This window comes from Cydia fagiglandana, chromosome 11 (genome assembly GCF_963556715.1).
Source record: "Cydia fagiglandana chromosome 11, ilCydFagi1.1, whole genome shotgun sequence".
Lineage (NCBI taxonomy): Eukaryota > Metazoa > Arthropoda > Insecta > Lepidoptera > Tortricidae > Cydia > Cydia fagiglandana.
The window spans coordinates 14,451,145-14,474,786 of NC_085942.1; the positions used below are offsets into that span (position 1 = coordinate 14,451,145).

A 23,642-nucleotide genomic window follows, 5' to 3' on the forward strand; every position below is an offset into this window, starting at 1 on the left:
TTACATCATTTCGATATCATTCTAATGTCAGTGTACGTTCTTATTAGCCTGTATTCCTGCAATGACCGTTTACAACTGTCAATCAAGCTAGGCTACTAGGTATGCCAAAGAAATAGATATACGATGATATACCGGGTGTGGCCTGTAACACGAGCAAATAATTAAAACATAAATTACTCCTCAAATGATGACACTTTGTTCAACAACTTTTAAAAATTATGAAGTATTTTTCTTACAAAATAAATATTATCTTCAATGGACGCCATCGCCACGCCACATCATTGTGATTGACGTTGCTTGTCAAGCCTTTAACATAACAAAATCCGCAATACATTGCGTCTTAGAATAAACTATAAAGCGTATTTTTAAAACCAAACCACAAGTTATTTTTAAGAGTTGCTGAACAAATGTTGGTCAGTATGAGAAGTACGGCCTACAGTTAATTTTTTTGCTCGTATTACAGGCCACACCCGGTATAGCATATACTCGTACATTCGAAAAAGTGAAAACTAAATGTCAGTGAGGTTCTCTTTATATACTAACAACTTTATATACTAGCTTAAGGTTTGTACAAGTAAAAGACCACTGAGGAAAGTCCCTACCAAATAATTCAACAGGTTAATAAAACCTGTAATTAATTAGCTAACTGGCTTCTCCCTATACCTAGTAACATATTTCTCTTAAAACGAGTTAGTACAGATATTTTAATCTATCGTAATGTATCCACCACTTATCTATTAAGATCAAGTCCCTTAAAAGATCGCCTCTAATCAAGTACGTACTTAGTACGAGAAAGCGTTACTGAGAATGTAATTACAACCCAGTCACATTATATCGTAAGAAAATTTTCACTTTTCTTCTGTTTTAACGCAGACTTTCTTAGTATGAAAAAGTTCTAAGATCTTCACACGGTATTATGCTATTCATCTTTGGTGCATCTTTCGATCTAAACTGGTAATTATACGTCATGAGCCTCATGATTCATGATTGTCGTTTCTTTTCGCGCAACACGTTGTCACTCTTCTTATCTAGGGATGATATATTTGTCTTCGTTACATTTGTGCCATTAATTTTCGTCAGTAGCTTGTCTATTTAGTGTATGTTAGATAAGCCACTTGTTGTGCATTTTTACGTACTAATACTTATATTTATAAAACTTACCTACAGCTAAATCAATACTAGATACAAAAATACCTTAATTTTTACGCTTGATCGTATGAAATATACTTACACGAATTACGAATATGAATTCAAATGTATGATTTCCATCATTACATTCCTCAAGGAGTGAAGACCAAACATAGACAATAAGAGACATTAACTTTTAATGTTAAGGTGGTTCGCTTTTCATACAAAATTCAATCAAAGCTCATTAAGTAACTACACACTATTAGTACACAAATATTTCCGCATTTATCTTCTTTCGAATATTCGTTTGCGCGAAATTAACAGGAAAACAATGTTTCATACAGAAATCATGCAAAAATCATAGTTAACTTTTCATCAATTTTACGTATGTGTGTGTCACAAATTTCGTGTACAGATACATTTGCGACGTTGCCATACCATTTCCGACGTTGCCGGGCTGACCACGGCTCGAATTTGGAGTGCCGTCATGTTTAGTGCAATTTTGTTGACACTGATATTTGACAGGTAGTTAATTGACCTAAGCGAGAAGTTCGTCAGCTTAGCTAAGAACTATCATGGCGTGTTATGCAAACAGTCGCTTTTTTGCTTGCAAACGGAAGATTCCCGGTTCGATCCCCAGTCATTGTATGCTGGAACATAACTTTTTGTATTTTTGTTACACCTAAATTTCGTATTGTTTTTTTATTTTTATTTAATTTTTCTTATTATCATAAATCGATTATTAAGTATGGGCTACACGTATTCTTTTATTTTTACAAAGACAATTAGAAATTATACTCTACCTAATCTCTCTGATTTTTACAATCAGGACATCCTCACTGCAACAAAAACCGGGCAAGTGCGAGTCGGACTCGCGCACGAAGGGTTCCGTGCCATAATGCAAAAAAAAAAAACAAAAAAAAAGCAAAAAAAAAAACGGTCACCCATCCAAGTACTGACCACTCCCGACGTTGCTTAACTTTGGGCAAAAATCACGTTTTATTCTGTTTTTAGTATTTGTTGTTATAGCGGCAACAGAAATACATCATCTGTGAAAATTTCAACTGTCTAGCTATTACGGTTCGTGAGATACAGCCTGGTGACAGACGGACGGACGGACGGACGGAGACGGACAGTGAAGTCTTAGTAATAGGGTCCCGTTTTACCCTTTGGGTACGGAACCCTAAAAAGAAGTGTATAAAATTTCCTGTGATTAAAAATAATGGATTTTGTCTATGAATGAAAAACACAATTATTACTATAGTTTGTTTTTTTTAGCATTAGAAATAAGGTAAACAATCTTGACGTGTCTTTTAATTGAAAAACACATTTTAAAAATAAGTTACGGCAAATATGTAACAATTATAAATCTAATACGATCATTTATATTCTTCTGCTTTCATAAGTAATCGTTTTTGATTTTTAAAAAACCTGATAACACTGAGTATGTGGGGGAAGCGCTGCTGGCCTAGCGGAAAGCAATTCGGAGGTCGCGGGTTCTAACCCCGGCTCGTACCAATGATTTTTCGAACTTTTGAACGAAATAGCATTTGATACCTACCTATTTATACACCGATACCTATTTTTCGGTGAAAGAACACAATGTGAGGAAACCGGACTAATCCAAATAAGTTTACTCTCTGGGTTGGAAGGTCAGGGCAGTCGCTTTCGTAAAAACTAGTGCGCATGCCAATTCTGGGATTAGTTGCCAAGCGGAGATTGAATATCTGGGAGACCGACCAAAGCTTACAAAACAAAAACTCAAAAATGCGCGTTTTCTCATAGACCTAGAGATCAAACCCCTTATAGCAAATTTCAACGAAATCATTAGAGCCGTTTCTGATACCATCCAAATATATAAATAAATAATTATATATATAATAATTGCTCGTTTAAAGGTAAGATAACACAAAGGAGAAACAAAAAGAAATTACCTACTCGCACCAGTCTTGAACCCCAATCCTCTTGCACGTATTTCCGCGAACATACCGTTACGCTATTGCAACATACTTACGTTGTGTGAAATTGTCTACTACAAGGATCACGGAAACACTTTTTGCATGTGTGAGTAATAGTAGGAAAAAGCGTGACAGCAACACTCCGTCGAATTAAAAAGGTGGTTTTTGCACAATGAAGTATTCAATGTTTATTTTAATATTTCAATATTTACTTAAAGAGTGCGCGAAACATACTTTTAAGTATACAAATACCAAGACCATTTCACAAAAAAATAAAATCTGAAATTTTGCAAAAGTGGTGCCATCTAGCGAGAGTTAAGTTTTGAGTAACCTAGGCGAACCACCTTAATTAAAAGACACGTAAACGTAGTCTCTTATTGATTTTTGCCCTGAAGGCAAACACGCCCTTTTTAACCGACTTCCAAATCCCAAAGGAGGAGGTTATCAATTCGGTTATATGTTTTTTATTTTTTTTATTTTTTTTATTTTTTTTTTAATTTTATGTTTGTTACTCCATATCTCCGTCATTACTGGACCGATTTTGAAAATTCTTTTTTTGATTGAATGTATATGCATACAGATTGGTCCCGTTTCTATCAAAACCCAGTTCTGATGATGGGTTCCATGAGGAATCGAGGGAACTCCTCAAATCTTAAAGGCATACATATAGTGATTTTTGGGTTTTTATCATCAAATCAAGCATATACATCCAAAAAAGTGACATTTGATGAAGTGGAACTGCTGATGATGACCAGAACGGAACTCCTCAACGAAGCATAGTTCACGGTTGGCGATTTGTCCTCTTCGTTATGTTTGTTAAGCAAGTTCAGTTTTTAAGCTACATTTTTGTCAAGCTCGAGTTCTGATGATGGGATCCATGAGGAATCGAGAGAACTCCTCAAATCTTAAAGGCATGCGTATAGAGATTTTTGTATTTACATCAGAAAATTAAGCATTTTCATTAAAAACTGTCGCATTTGATGAAGTGGAACTGCTGATGATGATCAGAACAGAACTTTTCAACGACGCATAGTCCACGTTTCGAGATTTTTCCTCTTCGTTATGTTTGTTAAGCAAGTTAAGTTTTTAATGCACATTTTTGTCAAGCTCGAGTTCTGATGATGGGATCCATAAGAAATCGAGGGAACTCCTCAAATATTGAAGGCATGCGTATAGAGATTTTTGTGTTTACATCAGGAAATTAAGCATTTTCATTAAAAACTGTCGCATTTGATGAAGTGGAACTGCTGATGATGATCAGAACAGAACTCTTCAACGACGCATAGTTCACGTTTGGCGATTTTTCCTCTTCGTTATGTTTGTTAAGCAAGTTAAGTTTTTAAGCCACATTTTTGTCAAGCTCGAGTTCTCATGATGGGAACCATAAGGAATCGAGGGAACTCCTCAAATATTAAAGGCATACGCATAGATTTTTTTGTATTTTCATCATAAAATCAAGCATTTACTTTAAAAACTGTCACATTTGATGAAATGGAACTGCTGATGATGACCAGAATAGAACTCTTCAACAACGCATAGTACACATTTGGTGATTACGAATTTCGATTTTGACTTGGACTGGGTCCCGGACTCGGACCCAGAACCGGACTCATACCCGGATCCGGTTCGGACCCGGACCCGGACCTGGACTCGGACCCGGGCTCGGACCCGGACTCGGACCCGGACTCAGACCCGGACTCGGACCCGGACTCGGACCCGGACCTTGACCCGGAAAACCACTATGATACCTTAACTAAATAAACCACTATGATTACCTACCATAAAATGTGTAAGTATATAAGTATGATGATGCCAATCTTACTAGCCCCTCCCGCTTAAACCCCCGTACACCGCAACGCATGCGCCGTTAAGTGGGTTAGGTTAGGTTTGAACTGCGATCCTCACAGAACCGAACTGCTATCAGAGAAGTGGGTTAGGTTAGGCTAGAACTACGACCCTTACAGAAGCGAAATGCTAGTAGAAAAGTGGGTGGTTTTACCTCCTTTTCTACATAGTAGGTATACCATCTACAATAATCTTTCACCGGCCCCCATAGAAGTCGGTTTTTTTTTCTTAAAAATTATCATATAATTACTTATACTTCGGCCAGTATACTTCGTACCTACCTATGTATACCTATTTATTTTTAATAAAAAAACATCATAAATCATCTCTAAAATTGTTTACAGTTTTTTTTATAATGTCAATGACATTTTCACACGATTGAAGCCTAAAAATTTTGCATAAGGGAAAAAATACCTACAAGAAGGTTGTTATGGGGTGATAATTTTTGCCGTATACTTAATATCTATGTTAAGGTCAATGAAAAAGGAACACTTAATATTATGTAATAGACTGAGGTTTTATACTAAGTGACCCCTTTCTAATTGCTCCTAAATATACTGTACCTACATACAGGCTGGCACAATACTGCTTACTTTTCAGTCACGTGGCACAAAGGTAAAATGTACAAAGGAAACACGTTTGTAATATAACAGTATTATGTGCCTAATTGCGACCCTTCCTTCCGATGCCGTACGAGACCGCTTGGGTTAGGTTATGTATAAAGGCTCCTCTTCACGTTGGGCCAACGCCAACGCCAACGAGGGACGCATTTATACGTCAGAGGGAGCAAGTGATATTGCTATCTCATTCTACCGCAAGGCTGCGTCCCTCGTTGGCGTTGGCGTTGGCCCAACGTGAAGAGGAGCCTTAAAACAAAACTGACGAGACGGTTGAACATTTAAAAGAGGTACCTAGGCATGAAAGAGGTTGTATACTGGGTGAGGAGGGTGGGCGAATATATGACCAATAAGGACAAGCAATATGTCACTGGGTAGCTTATTCTAAGTTCTACTACTTTTACTATGGCAGAAGGTCCAAATTTGTGTGTGAAAAAAGTAGTGTGAGTTTAAACGTAGCTGTAAGTAGGTATAGATTTTTTCGATACTATGTTCCTGTGTCGCAGATCATTAAGGTTTTGTTATTGTGGATGATTTGGTGTCTCGATATTTTAGTTATTTATTAGTTTTCTTATGTTTTTTTGTATCATATATTTTTTTAAACAGAGATTTGACAAGTCTCGCCATACAAAAAAATGGAGTATATAAAAAAACCTTTCCAATGGTATGTCGCTTATTCTTATTGGTTCATAGGCCAGTGTCCATACAAATCTGCCCATCCCCCTTTGCATAACTTAGGTATTTTGTCAGAGGTGGAGGTAATCCTCATTGGATAAGTAGTGCCAGCCCGGTTTTGGCAGCATGTCTGACTCAGCTGGGATTGCTCCAGCTGCCTACGGACTAAATCTTATGGTTCCTCTACACGATGGGCCAACGCTGGCCACTCCAAGGGACGCATTTGTGCGTTAGAGAGAGCAAGTGATATTGCTATCTCATTCTACCGCATAGCTGCGTAGAAGGTCAGGTGTCGGCAAACATTTGAAAATAAGAATCATCAATTATAGGAATTACGAACACTCCAAGAAATTTATCGAGACTAGACTGTTAATTTTGTAATTTTGTTTATTGGGTCACCACAAGTGACCATTTTAAATGTACGTGCTTTTAATTATGCCTACAAATATTAAACGCTTCGATAAATACTAAATTTAGGTAGGTAGGTGGTAAATTTTGTTTTCACCACACCACCTCGGAAAGAATTACTTTGCACTTCAAAAACGAATAGCAAAGTTGGATTTTATCCACATGTGAGGCAAAGTAATCAAATCCAAATTTTGAGTTGTTGTCTTATGTTTGCTGGTAGAATTGACTTTTAAATGATGGTTTTGGGTGATAAATATTTAATAACATTAATTTGGATTTGATTTGGTTTGATTTTGTTTGATATTTTACATTTAATATTTGCTTCGGGTTGGTGTGGTGAAAAATTCTGTGTTTCACTCGGGGGCAAATTTTGTTTAACCCTCGTGCTTTGAAACCCTCGCAACGCTCAAGATTCCATTATTGGGTCACCACAAGTGACCATCTTAAATGCTTTTAATTATACCTATAAACATTAAACGCTCCTAGAATTTCTAGATTTAGGTAGGTAGGTTGACCATTAGTTCTGTCTACTGATAAGGACATGAGCTCATTGAAACTTGTCTTAATAGAGTAGTGTAATTACAATCCTGAATACCTACTACCTGTATGTATAGTTTTTAGCCTGTTTAGCATCAGAGTCATTAGTAAAACTTAAATACATTAAGTATAATTTCTCATGATTGACTACCATTAAAATCAGTTGCCAAAAAAATATTAAGTAAATTAATAATATTTGGGGACGGACGTGATGGTATTAACAGTTCTATATAATTTTAGGCCAATCTATATCATTGATGGTCACGCTGTTCACTGAAACATTTGTTAAAAGAAGCACATTATATATTTACAGGAAAATTTACAATAATAGGTCTCGGTATGGTCAGGAATAGTCAGGATGTTTCTTAGACTACTATGGTAACGTATTCAACTTTTGACAGTGACAAGGTTCTAAACTAAATAGAAATAAAATAAGAATATAAACCGTATATACTCTTACGAGTATATTCTTCTTCTTGTTCTGTTCTTCTATTGTGTAAAGGTTGACACCTTTTCACAATAGAAGAACAGAATACGTCACACCCAAAAATACGACTTTTAAATGAAAAATACATTGTCAATAGAAAATACACGATTACGTCAGATTCTACCCGAAAACAGACTACCTATTCACGGGCTGTAATCAGAAATAGCACACGTTTATATTATATAGTAGCTACGCATAGCGTGTCACTGTCAGTAACAATGCGTTTGTTGGTCGGGATGAAATATCCAAACGACTGGAATCGACAGGTAGAACGTATCTATTATTAGTACATTCAATTAACCTTCTAGCAATTTCGATAAGAATTACGGTCTTTTTCATGTAATATATCACAGGAAATGGAGCTACGTTTATATTCCCTAAGCACGTCCACAATGCAATTTCAATTTACCTACAATATTGGATCCGTTGAAGACACTTGACCTAAAACCATAATATTGTCACAGGAACAATATACGTGAGATCTTGGCATGAGTATATAATAACAGGCATATACTGATGGTTTACCTACTGTTCTAGTTGAGAGCAAGCACTTTCATATATTCGTTAGTAATGTTTGTCTTGTATATAGGTCATCTCTATGATATTGGCTATTTTCAAAATTAGTGATAATGTGTCACATACTTGTTCGACGTGGCAATTATGTTAACTTTTTTAGGACCAAAGTCTCGTCCTATTTGACAACAGCATGAACAGTCAAAATATGACATATATCCCATAGTAGGTATAGTCGTTCGATTTATAGCTGGCCCCGAACGGCTAATCCTTTGTCTACTGTTAAGTAAAACCGCACGTGCTACTACGAGTATAGCCGAATAAGTAATAGTATTATCATGCCATAGTTACCCGGCAGTTATATGTAGGTACTAGTTACTAAGCGGACGGACGGCCGGCGTTAATATAAAATAACACGAATCCTTTGAAAAATATTTTTTTTTCGAAACCTGAGACTGTTAGATTATCCTGAAACGGATAGGTATCTTATTTTCGTAAGTCGTAACAGAAAAAATATACTTTTTTATCATTCAAAGAGAGGATTAAGTCTTGCCTATTCAAATTTAATTTTATTATTTATTGGTATCCTCAAATAGTATTTTTGATCTGATTCAAGGTCTTCTCAGTAACAGACAATTAATATTTATCTAAATTTACTTATGAACAACATAAAATCTAAAAAACGTGTATGTTGCTATTACTAGGTAAAATCTTAATAAACCGATTCTGACATATTTATCAAGAGTAAATTTATGTTTAGCGACGCGACGGGACGTGATTTATGAAATAATTTGCTCAAGGGATATTTGCTTACAGGTTTATGGAGCATAATGTAGTAAATATGGGACACTTATCTAGAAAGTGTCGGGTTTAGGTCGGAATTGCATGCATATTAAGATAGCTGAATTATACTATTATCGGACAAAATTGTATCTAATTTTCATTTCAAAATGGAAATACTATAAGCGTATAAAATCTAACATCACAAAGCGAAGTGGTAATTTAAGCACATACTCATATTAAGCACCCGTATAGAAACAGGCATTTCGAATAAGTATCTCACTTTTGAACGGTACGGTTTATAACTTTGAAATTGATATTTTCGATCATTAACAAACATTACGCAATCAAAGGCCTAAAAATATCCAATTCAGAAAATAACCTTACTTAGCTAAAATAAACGAAACACGAAACACGCCACTCAACCCTATCCTTTCGCTTACGCAACCCGAAGTCAGGAGATTTCGAAAACAATAAAGCGAAACTAAAACCTTTAGTAGAACCGGGACTGTCCCGCCCAGTGTGGTCACAGTACCCCGTAACTCCCACAGGGAAAATTAAGTGGCCCCGAAATTGCTATTCATGTATTCCACGGCTCATGTAACGCGTGAAAATATAAAAGGATGTGTTTCGCTTTTTTATCTCGAGGATGTTCCAATTTTTCATGAACGCATGCTTGCTTGGGTTATTGGTGATGTTTTATACAATTAATATCTACTGTAATTTAATTGATATGAAGTCTATCGACTACAATTTAAATGTGAGTGTTAATTAATTAAATTGTATGATTTATTCAACTACTATAAATTGTTGAAGTGGACTGTATGATGACTAATGAGATGATGGAAACACGTTATATAATTATGTTATATGTATAATTAAGCATTTTAATTCATAAATTAATAAATAAAGCACAAAGATGTTATCAGACTAACGGTGACAGGCATTGACATAGGTACTATGGCATGATAAATCAAAGGGTATTACAAATAATGTAAGTTCGAAGGAGGTCGGGGGCCAGCCAGTAGCCAACAATAGTGAGTCAATAAAGTTATAAAACTTAACTGAGTCGCTCCTACTCACAAAACTCTCACGTTATTTGTTAAGTCCCAGGAAATTGGATTAACCTCAAAAATGCCTCTTCATTAATAGGACTATATAAATTTTTAACAACAACGCCATCTATCATCTTCGCTCTGAACCACTTACCCTTTGAGCGTAGCAGGGGTCCAGTGGCCCCGGCCGGAACATCGCCGGCGCTGCTGCCATCTGCCGGCTACCTCAGCTTGCCCTTCCACCGAGACATCGCTCTGGAACAAAAGAAAACGGATTAAGAGAGGTCACTAGGAGGACTTAATATTTTTTGTTCTGTAAAAACTACCGAATAGGAAATTTTCAATAAATATTTTACATAGATTTTTCCAATTGTCTAGAATGTTCTAATTTAGAGGTCATACATATATACGTATTTTGCAACGAATCTCCCGTTAATGTTAAACTCCTGCCATTAGGTAAGTATACCTATTAAAGATAATTATCACTTGAGTACGCATAAGAACGAAAAGTAAGTACTTATTATGATTTAAAAAAGGGGGAAAATTAAATGAAAGGGATGGCTGATTTTTTTTTCAATACTTCGGTATAGAGGTACCTACTTAAGTCAGAAAAATCTTTCTACAATTATTAACTATGTATTTTACTCAAACTCTGGTACCAAAACTAAGAGTCAGCACGGACTTTGTTGGGCATTTCCATTTAAAGTTGTACCATGACTCACTTGACGAGTTGAAAATAAAATTTGGATTATTTGGTACTTTTTTATGTGATTCTATGAGTAAATATATTCTAGTTTACGAAACACAAAAGAGAATCGTCATATTTTTAGCATAAACCAGTTAAAATTAATATTTAATAGGATGAGGGAGGTTTTTTGCGGTCCGTTTGGTTACAAATGGTTTTTGAAATAGTCAATAAAAGACATACTTGAAGCAAATGTTTTTATGTTTAAAGCATAATAATGTTAATAAACAATCTAAAAACAATCATCATTGTCCAATTTAGAACAAACATTTTTCATAAAAGGGAATTTTAGGTGGTTTGGTTACGGGGTGGCCCCAAATCGTACGATATTTTTAGGTTTATTAAATAGTTATTGGCATTACTGCCATGTGACGAATAACAATAGTTAGAATTACCAAAACTAGTTATTATTGTCAAAAAAATTAAATATTTTAGTTTATAAACTTTGAATAAACAATAATAAATACTTTTGAAATCATGGGGACATTTCCAAATGGACACCCATGTAACTTAATGGACAAAGTAAAGACGAGATCACAATAATCAAAAATTTAAACAAATACTCAGTGAATAAAAAAAGGACTACAAAATATGTACCAAAATCAGTAGATAGAGTTTTAAACATAAGAAACTCAATATTACTTAGTAAAATATGACTTATTGATTGCACATGAATTAAATAAGTATAGACAAAGTCACGGTAAAAACTATACATACTCAATGTGCGTGCGACTTTACCGTGTCCGTTTGGTTACATTTTTCTAGTCCGGCTATATGTTACGCTTCAAATTGTAACCAAAAGGACGTAACGATTTATCTGATCCAGAATTAAATCTATTCAAAATAATACAAAACTAATTAACCGCAATGTTCAACTTATGTGCTTGATAAATAACTATATGAAACATGGTTTTATTTAATATTAACAGTGTTTTAGTTACTTAAGATTTAAGCTGCATAAACAGGTGAACAAAACGGACAAAACATTGAGTAAAATTACCGGTCACACACCAGCACGCCTTGGAGGTTGCGTTTTGACTGTTATAAATCAAATTTGACGTTTAAACAAGCTTTATCTATGGTCACAGGGTTTCCAGGATGAAAAAAAACCTAAAATATTGGTAAAAAGTATTTCGCTAAGTAGCGAAAACTGCGTAACCAACCTGGACTATGTCCGTTTCACGATTTCGCGGGGACAACGTTTTTATCGAAATTAAACCCTATTATTGATGTTTTTAAAGCTCTTTTTCATCAATAACACATTTTCCAACATTTAAACTATGCCCGGAATGCATTACTTGGTGTTGCCTTCATAGAAAAAATATGTGTAAAAGTCCATCAAAAATTGGAGTCGGTGAAGGGGACAGTACTACAGAGTGATTTTATCATATCTAAAAACCGGATTTTAAGTAAGAAAAAAGTGATTTATTGTGCATTAAACTTAATAAATGATGTGTCTATATAATATATTTCAATAAAAAACATCATTTGCCTAGTTAAAACATTCTTCTTAAGAGTAAAACGCAAAAAATGTAAGGGGACATGCGAAAAACTCGAGGGTACAACTTTAAATGGAAATGCCCTGTTACTAGATCTAGAATTTTCCAGATTACTCTCACAGGCCTCACACGTAATTAACTACCCTTCCTATCTCACTGTGATCCTAAACGAGAACAAACGAGTTGTAAAGGAAGCACCTTAAGTATTTCCTTATTCATAATTTCCACTTTTGTTCGCGCGTAAATCAAACGAATAACAAAATACGACGCATAATCTTAGCTCTCCTTCTTATGTCATTAGAATTATAAGTTTGTTTCAATCGCAATAAAGTTTATTTCACAATGATATATTATAGCAAGATACGAGTTTGATAACGTGAATCGAATAACCCGTTATGGTTAAGCGTTTTATTTTATTAGTTTCGGATATTAGCGTATTACTTAAATCCGAAACTATAAACATGTGATTCAAAGGAAAGCGCCCTTTGTAATAAGGGTAAATAGCTAAGTAGGTACCTACTTACATACCTACTTAGGGGCTATTCATAAATTAAGTCATTTCAAATTAGGGGGGGGGGGGGGGGTCTGGACATCGGATGACGGTAGCATGAAGTAGGAGGAAATGGGGTCATTTGAAGCATGATTTTTGGATGATTGTAGGGGGGGGGGGGGTCGAAAATCGTCAAAAATCGATGACGTAATTTATGGACAGCCCCTTATATTAAGAACAGAACTGTATAATATAGTTTTTCAAACGTTTTACATTATGTATTTCGAAGATATGTTATTGAAAGAATTGGCTATAGGTATTTTGTTTTAAATAAGTACCTACATAATTTAGATAATTTAACAAAACTAAATAAAGACAGGCATTATTGAGGAAGAGTAACTTAATAGTCGAACCAAACTAACTTTGCATGGCATTTGCAATGACAATATTATACATTTCTGTGAAAATATGGCGATTATAATGACACTCCCCGCTTTGTTCTGTTCAAGACGGTGCAAAGTTAGCTTAGACGGAGTATGCTTAGCATCAATACTTCAGTTGACATCTGTCACAACCACCTCTAATAGAATAACAAGCCTTCTCAATTCACCGACGACGATGCGACAGAACTGTTATTAAAATATGTAAATGGCTTCCTTCCTCAGCAATTAAAGTGTACAATCCTACTTCGCTGAATCACTGCATACCTACTACTAAAGGACATAAATTATATATAACTCAAGTACACATAAGTCTTTTTAAACTAGTGTGGACTTACTAGTAACCTCTTAAATTAAAAAGGTCACAAGCGCCTTAGAGCTGTACTGCGGTTAAGTCGTTTCAATGAAAGGTGCACTATTACCCCGCCGTGCGCAGACGCCGATGCACTCTGGGTCATTGACCTCGGGTTCCCATGAGCTAGGGTCTGATCTTATTGTGTGCCTTCCGGTGGCTAGGTAGGAGGCAAAAACAGGTGGAAAGGTTAGTGTGGGGGGAGTTGACTAACGTAGTACAAGTACCTAAGACTAAGATCCGCCAAAAAAAATGTTTTTTTCATGTTCTTTTTTATACTTAATAATTTCTGAGTCTTCATATTGATTCAGATGTGGTGTTTACAAGAGTAAAAAAGGATAACCTTATCATAATTATTATGATCTATCCAGTAATTTCTTATAATGTATCATTTTAAATGATTCATTATTTAACACATTCATCAGCCTACGCTGGCCCAAATCAGATTATGGACTATACCTATCCTTAACCGAAAGCTACCTTTTGCCTATTGCTCACCTACGTAAATATCAAATGAAAACACACGAACATAATCTACATTACGTGCCTATACATTTCTTGACCAAGATTCGAGTATATCTATAGTACGAGTACTTGTAAGTCAATAAGCTCCAGAGCAAGGAGACTAAAAATATACTACTAAATAAATACAAATACCTAAGTTTATTATGACATTGAAAGTAGGGCGTAGTATCGTTGGACCACTCAACCCACGCGACGAAACTGTACCAAGAAAGGTTAGAACGGTGTTTGGATAGCTTTGTTTATTGCCAACTGCAGGCAAGTCACACTAAGGCCATATGTAGTATATGTAATGTAATTTATGGGCAGACATCGTAAGAGTGATATTCCATTTCCAACTGAAGCTGCAATACTGTTCATTTTACTATGGAAACGCGTCGCTGTCATTGTCAATTTCCATAGAAAATGAACAGTATTGCAGCTGCAGTTGGAAATGGAATGTCACTTTAAATTTGCATTTTTGGTGCAGCGGAGTGGTGTTAACGGAATTGGTATAGATCATTTCAAGTGAAATGGTAAATTAAGGTTAATATATTAACGTAATTAATGCTAATTGATCATTAGGGTTGAAATTGTTTATACCAATTCCGTTAACACCACTCCGTTGCACGGAAAATGCTATAAAATTTACGGTGACTGTTTATAGAATGTCCATTGATGTACTGAATTCAAGCATAAGAGCGTGCCAAAGAGGTGGTGCCTACTTAAAGGTCACATTTGCACATCCTAAGTCGGAACAATTTAAAAATAACACCATTCACGTCTTTCACATAACATAAACACTACAAAAGCTGCTTCTTTTATAATAACACATTATTATAGTAATGTTACCTTCTGTAAGGTCAGTTGGAGTCCGCATTATGAGGAAACTGCGAGGTAAGCATTTAATTGGTATAAAAACATAATTACTTAGTACCTGTCAGGTGCAAGGCTCTCTAGTTAGACAAGCAGTTACTGAACTAGAAACTGACCGTCATGGTTCATTTGTTTTCATGAGAACCAGACATTTAAAAAACTTCAGCGCCTTTCGTCTTTAACAGAGCAGATAATTATGTAATAATCACGCCCAAGTTGAAAAACAATAGGTCCTATACACGGTGTAACATGAGTAAACCGAATAATTTTAACAGCGTTATCCTGATCATATTTAGAGACAAAAATGTCCTATAAACTTTTTTTTTAAAACGCCTAGTTTCAGAGATAATATTAATTTAAAAATAAACAAGTTTTTTTTGTTACATAATGTAAAAGGCCTTTTTGATGATAATGTTGCTGCTATGGGACGTAGTCTAAATATCCTTATTGATAGATGTCAAAACGTGACAAGTAACACTTTGCAAAAAGAAGGTTTTACGAAAAAAAATGTAAAAATCAGTTTTAAGTAACAAGTTTACCAATAACATTTATTTTTTATGTACAAATACATTCAAAAAATTGAAAAAACAAAACAAAAAAAAAATTTTTTTGGCGAAATTGACCTAAACTCACATTACATTTTTTCCTTCTTTTGACCTCAGAAATGCGTGGTTAAAATTATTCGGTTTCCTCATGTTACACCGTGTAGAGCAGGGATATATATTATATAGATAGACAGACACATTTATAATTAGCACTTTTAAAGGTGCTGTAAGCCCAGGCTCATTGTTGATTCGATTATATACTATCGAATTAGTTTTATGTACGGTCAAGTGTAAAAATACGGGTGCATATAACTTACTTAAAAATATGTCACATAGTGCTTAATTCGCTGACATAAAAGCTATGGGACATATTTTTGAGTAAGTATTACGTATATATGTGCACCCATATTTTTACACTTGACGGTACCTGATTGTATAGGTACCTACATTTAGTTATGTTTCTAGTTAGTCTGAAATAGCAATACACACATACAAATAAGTACATACTTACCCCCTTATTCATAAACGTCTACTAAAATTAACAAGCCGATAATAATCGTTTGTCCTTTTCCGACGAATTGGTATGATGGAAAGGGACAAACGATTATTATCGGCTTGTCGACTTTAGTAAACGTTTATGAATAAGGGTGTTAGTGCGTTTGATATTATAACATTTATTTTATTTAGATAATGAATTAGGAATGGGTATCTGATCGTAACTTTTCCAATAACATAAATGGATAAATAAAGACATTACACTGCCCATAATGGAAACAGTGCGGCTGCTTTATGTTAAATTTAGCATAAAATTACTTAGACAAAGCGTGTAATTTCACACGATAGGAAATATGCTTAATGACCAATAAAATTATAGGTTGTAAATAAGTAGGTAATAAGCGCATACACAATAGACTAAACTTATTGCACGTCGATTTCGAACGCTCTGTAATGGTTACATTTAAACTATTGTGAGTCACCATATTTTAAGACTATATATTTATCTGAAATGGTTTAACTGACATAATTAATATAATTATCTTTATGTGATGTGACATCTTTTTAAAACTGACTAGAAATATTCGGTGTCTATCCACAGTTTAATGTTTTTATATATATTTTTTTTACAACTTTCTTTGACATTTGCGTGTGGTCGACTTAACTGTGTTGTGTATACAGGGTGCTTCCTGTAACAGGAGCAATAAATTAAAGTAAAGGCTGTACTCCTCAAACTGACCAACATTTGTTCAGCAACTTTTAAAAATTATGAATCCTTTAGACTTCCTCTTTTTCATACAAAATAAATATTGCCTTCAATGCACGCTGACATCAGTGTGTTTGACATTACTTGTCACGCTTTTAACATAACAAAATTTACAATACATTGCGTCTTAGAATAAACTTTAAAGTGTAATAAAAATCAAGCCATGAGTTATTTTCAAAAGTTGCTGAACAAATGTTGGTCAGTTTGAGGAGTACAGCCTACAGTTTAATTTATCGCTCCTGTTACAGAAAACACACTGTATGTATGTGATTTAAAGCAATAATAAAATAAATAACATTTATTGCTTATACAACTGATATTGTAAAATGAAGTTATTATGTATTTCAAAGAGAGTAATAAGTAATAACATGCACCACCAAAGGCGCGAAATGCGTAGGTTACCATAATAAATGTTGAATTTTGCCCACACGGACGCTTTAGGCCCTGTCGGGCGAAATGAAATGACCCACCCGCGATTTTATGACCACAGTAAAGTAATGAGATAAGCATATGATCAAACATTTTAAGAGAAGCTATGGATACACTCAAAAGTAGGTAGGTAGTAAGAGATAAACCATTTTCACGCTCAAATCTAAAGTAGGTAGATTTGCTTTTGCCACAGAATAAATAATAGTACTACCGTACAGAAAGGAAACTTCCTACAGGGTCGAATTATGTTATCCCTTTCTAATATATGACACTATCCCTTTCGGCTATTTAGGGTTGTTAAAATTAAAGCCATGGTCACAAAACAGATAGGTACAGAAATCAATCTACATACAAAGTGCGCTCGAGCAACGCACACACAGACACTGCTCACGGACACGATATCTCGGACCGGTTGGGACCACTGCGAGCGCGAGTGCCATCCGCTTGAGACACGCGTCTGTGAACTTTTTTGTGCAATAATGGAGAAACAAAAAAAGTTATTATAACTGTTCAGTGGACGGTTGTTTAAAGTCAACATTAAACGGTGAATTGTCGTTTCTTAAGCTACCAGTGGTTTCGGAGAGGTAATTGTACATGAGAATGCGAATTTATTACACTTTAAAATATAATAATCGTGGATTTCGCCAATGTCGAAATCGTCGCAAGATATTTTCTGTGACAAATTTGTAATATGTATACCTAACAATGACATTAAAACTATTAAATATTTATTATTTAATATTTATTAAATATTTACTTGGTATTTTAGTTATTATTAATTTATATTTCCATTCTTCCCGTTTCATCCTCAACAATAAATCGAACAACTAGATACGAGATACGATACGATAGATACGAGTCCCACTGCCACGATAGTTTTTTGTGCATAAGCCATATTTAACAACCCTAGAGCGACCACCGAGCGTAGGTATGAAAAGTGAAGTACATACATATGATTGATTTCTGTACCTATCTGTTTTGTGCCATGGTCGTGCACGCAAAGGGACGTCAAGTTGTGTCAAGCCTAATGATTGCTCGGAGCTATGCTGAGCCGAACGGAGCAGAGTTTGCACGAAGGAAGGAGTTCCTCACCCCTGCCCTTGTGTGTGTACGATGCATCTGAATTGTATTACTTTAGACATGACTTTGTTCGCCTGGAGAGGGGCGCGTAGTTAAAAAATGATTTATGTCTTCATGAATAAGGGTGACAGAAGCCTATGGAAGAGACTGGTCAGCAACATTAGGACATGAAGTCACGATCCTCAGCATTGAGGGAACGACTGATGATAATGATGAATAAGGGCAAAACGAAAAAAATAGAACTAAACACGAAATAAAGAGTTTTAAAAGATTGGTCACTTCTGGATGACTGGACCGCCTATTCTGAACAGGGGGCGATAAAAAGCAGTATTATGATGATGGCAACAAAATGGTCAAATATAGTTTTATTATTTAATTTATTTTTTTGTATAAACACCCGATACATTTCAAAATATATGATCCTTCGAATTAAATTACATATTACGCCATAGCTCGACTCACTCAGGACATAATTTAGTCGTACGTAATCGAGGACGATTTATGCATTTCGTTATGCAACCCCGGTTATGCACCGTAAGACCCGTAAGTTATGCACTCGGTGAATTAAAGTGTCATTTTTCATCTTAATTGGGTGCTTATTGCTTCGATGGTAAATATGGATAAATGGTTCGTCGGAAATTGACCGAGTTTATTGGTTAATTGGACGTGTTATTATGGTAAAGAAAATAAGAAATGAGAACATAAATATTCAGGTTTATAGAGGCTATACTGCCGTATTCGAACTTGAACGTTATAGTTTAGATATCAACTAGTTCTCTTTTGCAGCGCATTTCGGCCAACCAATGTCACTTTTACGATAGATAGAGTAAGATATCTTCTTAGATGTGAATTGGATCTCTAAGTCATATCCTGAGCAAATCGTTCAAGAGAATCTCCAGAATCGCGCAAATGTCAAATTTGACAGGTTAGATCTTAAACAAATCGTTATCGTATCTTGGTGATGTTTAAAAGATATCTAATAGATGTCTATTTCAAAATCCGAATCGGGCCCACACCCACAGGCGCCGCTGGTGGCCTAGCGGTAAGAGAGTGCGACTTTCAGTCTGGAGGTCTGGATGAGGTTCAACTGCCACGATATACCGTACGCACCTTTGCATGGCTATACACACATGATGCAATCAAACCTCGTACACCTGACTAATTTATCATATATAGGTATCTACATATTAAACGCGCATGACAATACTTCGAGCGATAAACAGATCTCGGCCAAGTGGGCGCGCCCACTGGAGAAATGCATAAAGGCACAAACAATCACTGTATATACATATGTACTTATAATGTATAAGTATCGCATTGCATTATTTAAATTACGTTCCGACTTGGAAAACATAAGGCGGATTTGTTCATATAATCACTTGAAAACCCTTGTACTTAGAGATTTAGCCATTTAGCATCCTTTCCGCATTCTCTACCATCGCAATTAAAGAAGAAAATATGTTTACAAAATATTAAATATTATGATTTGCAATTTATTATTGCCATATTGACCTAGAAAGGCAGATTATATTGGGCGAAATAACAGGGCAAGCGAGCGCGAAGAAAAACACCCACGAGATGGTGTGATGTTTGGTGTAGCCGAATGGTTTAGTCAAATCGTGTAATTTTTAAAACAAAAGTTACATTTCCGAATGTATGGATGAAAAGGTAACGCACTGTGGAAATCCTTAGGCTAATCCCAGTAGTGGACGTCTTTCGACAGTACGTAGTAATAAATAATAATGTGATGATGTCAATGTAACATTTGCGAATTAAACGCAACAATCTATGAAATAAACTTGTAAACTAACACTACGAGTAAGTACAACTTCAGTAGTCACACAGAACAGTTTAAATGGTGACAGGGCATTATAATCACGGGTCAACCTCCTCTGCGCATACTTAACTAATTACGTACTATTAATAATGCCGTCGTGTCCTTATACGGAGCTTGGGTATGTTCGCATAATGCACAGGCAAGACAGGTAGGCTCGTTAGCTATTAATCTGTTACCAATACCCGCCCCTTGACCATGAGGAGTAAATGAGTATTGTGCCTTTGGCTAGTATTAAGAAAGCTGCCATAAGTAGTTTATGTTTCAAGTGGCAAATTAATAAAAATAACTAATTTATGATTAGACAATAAAAAGATAGGTGCCCGCTTACCGTCTAAAAAGGGACTTATTAGCGATTGGCGTGTACCTACGTCGAAAAGGGTCGCATTTCATTTACATTAACGATGATGTATATAAATGAAAATTGGTTTAAACTTTTTTTTGGTACTTTTATATGGTTTGACACCATCTGTAATTTTCACCAATATTACATTTTTTGTTTTTTTAAACAAATAGGTACAGTAAACAAAAGCAAGAAGAAACAGCGAATTTAATAAAAATATTGAGCAGTTAAGGAATGTCCATGCTTTCAATATATAAATACCCCTTTAATATGTATATATGTGTAAATTACAAAACCATACTCATTACACACCATCAATATTCCGCCTCAAACCAGGCCAACCTATAGGAAGACCATAGATCACGTACATAGACAATTTTCACTAAAAACTGCATTGACAGTCACCGTACACGCGACTTTCTACCGGAGAAACGAACACATGTTAATGCTGCGTTTGACGTGTTGACGCGTACGCTATTAGGCAATATTCACATGCCTCTTTGTATGGGCGAGTTACTCGCAACGTATCTACGGTAGTGGAAAATATAGGTTTATGGCAATGGTTGCCGCTTAATCGTAATTGTGTAATGATTTCAATTACATCGCGTCACACGTACACATACTTATAAGAGTGACATTCCATTTCCAACTGCAGCTGCAATACTGTTCATTTTACTATGGAAACGCGTCGCTGTCATTGTCAATTTCCATAGTAAAATGAACAGTATTGCAGCTGCAGTTGGAAATGGAATGTCATTTTAAGTTAGAGCTCGAAGCACTGCAGCTAAAATTACCTGGGTACAAATCTGTTGCCGAATATAGTTAACTTTGAATTACATAATAATAAATTAAAATGAACATATTATATGTAGGTAGGTACAGCCATACAGTGTAAAATTTTTAATATTATTGTTCCGCTATAGTTAATTAAAACTACTACTACGTTGTCGGCAGTAAACAAGTAATTAAATTATATGTACTTACATTCAATTTCGTGTCCTATTTTCACTTTGATAAGTCCTAGTACCTATCTGCATGTGTCTTAATTGTTTTAAGTTAACCAGTAACTGTAGTGTGTGTTTTTTAATGTGTTTTTCAAAGATCAGAAACTCAATAAGATCTTCGATTTTACCTAATTTGCATACTTCTTAGGCCTTGTTTGTGTCTTTACACCAACGCTCTTATTTCTCCTGCAAGCCAGTTACTCGACCAATCCAAACGCAGCCATCAGCTCTTCCGAGTAAGGAGCGATAAGTAGGCTCATTGGCCCATTTGCTTCTTAACGCTGCAAAAACGAAGCGACGACAGTGACCGTAAAACTTCACATAGGCTACAATATACGCATATACCTACTCGTACCATCGTCCACAATGTTACCCGACAGTTGTTAGTCCTTATTGCGACGACATAGTGTTCAGCCATGGTCAGGTTTGCCAGTTTATTGCAGTTAGTACATGTACAGCTAATATGTACTGGAGACGTAAACGGTACAGGGAAATCAGTCTTTCTTTTGGCTCTTCTACACGATGGGCCAACGCCGGCCACTCCAAGGGACGCATTTATGCGTTAGAGCAAGTGATATTACTATCTCGTTCTACCGCATGGCTGCGTCCCTTGGATGGCGTTGGCCCATCGTGTAGAGGAGCCATTTCAGATTAGTCAGTCACAACTATTTAGGTAGGTACCTAAATAGTAACTACGATAACTAATTTATTTTCTTTAAACGAAGTTCTAAACAAATCTATCTTATTCATTTCATTTTTGTTGCACATTTAAGTTGCATATATTATAACAGTTACAGGTGTATTTTTGCTGGACTATGACAAAGCCAAAAGAAAGGTTAAGTTTATAATTTTAGTATATATTTAGGTAGGGCGGTGGTCAGGTAATGTCACAGAATAAATAATAAGTAGTACTGGTAATGTTTGCAATATGTTATCCACCATAGCGTTCAAACGACATCGACAGAGCTGACTTTGATGAACGAAGTCTCGATGTTTTTGACTTAAGTTTAAGTGCTCATAAATATAGTTATTTAATAAGGTTTTAAAAGTACATTCCAAGTGTATTGACAACTAAGTACATATATTTTTAGTTCTATAACGTTATCAAAAGAGCACATAAAAATTATCTCACGTTCGTATCTGAAGCCATCACACGTTGTCACGTATTTTTTATATTTTATACGTTTTACTTATTAGTAGGGAATGAGACATATTTGATCGTAATATTGCGTACTTTTACGTTCAATGTAACTCGCAAAGTCTCACGCCGTTGGAACATCAAGTCTTTTCATTTTCTCCAACGAATCATTCAAAAAGCAACCTTATTTCGAGAACTTTTACGTCAATTTTTAATTGCACCTACAGAATAGTGTATTACGTAACTGAACGTGTGTATTCCGTATCACAATTACGATGGTAACAGCGATATGAATGCGTTAATCGAAAATCAATTTCGGTTCAATTCCGGAAGTCGACGGACTAATAGCCGATGAATGAGTGGAAGGCAATTTCATTGTGATTAACTATAGGTATGACGTTATGAACAGGCTTAAGTTGTTTTTTAGAGTTCCGTAAAAAGAGTCAAGGGTTGACAATAGGAGCCTATTTTGATCCTACGTAAGTATATATTTTCCACCCGTTTGTCTATCTATAGATGGTCAAACAAATCTTGTCAGTTGAAAAAGGCGCGAATATCAAATTTTCTATGAGACGATATCCCTACGCGCCTACATTTTTAAAATTTGTCGCTTTTTTCTACTGACAAGATCTGCTTGACCAGTGGTGGGCAAAGTACGGCCCGCGGGCCAGCTGCGGCCCGCGAATGGATTTTATCCAGCCCGCCGACGGTCCTATGAAATAATTAGTATATGGGCTATATGGCATTGGCCCACGATTATCACAAATCAAAATAAATTTTGGCTACAATTCTGGCCCGCCACTTAGATTTCCTAAACTTTCTGGCCCCCCATGAAGAAAGTTTGCCCACCACTGTGCTTGACCAACTACTTATAATTGCCAGGGTGCCAGCCCGGGTGGCCGAGTGGTTCAGGCATGTGTCGCGGTCGCATAAGGTACGGTAACGGAGGACGCTCGCTGGTACGTTTCCAAACCCGGAGACTGGAGGCCTTGGTAATTTACCTTTGTATACTTACTTATGACATTTATTTCGTTTATAATGAGATGAATTAGAACTATGCGGCAAAAAATTATAGGATTAGAGGCACTAAATTCACCTAAAA

General features: G+C 35.6%; 1 protein-coding gene across 1 annotated transcript in view; it reads right to left on the reverse strand.

Annotated features, from left to right (window-relative positions):
* The window catches only part of LOC134669079 (uncharacterized), a 231,814-nt gene that overhangs the window by 76,717 nt on the left and 131,455 nt on the right, over window positions 1–23,642 (reverse strand). Inside the window, exon 3 of the mRNA XM_063526605.1 lies at window positions 10,158–10,258. Within this exon, the coding sequence (XP_063382675.1) occupies window positions 10,158–10,217 (60 nt within the window). The 5' untranslated portion in view covers window positions 10,218–10,258. The remainder of the gene's footprint in view (window positions 1–10,157; window positions 10,259–23,642) is intronic.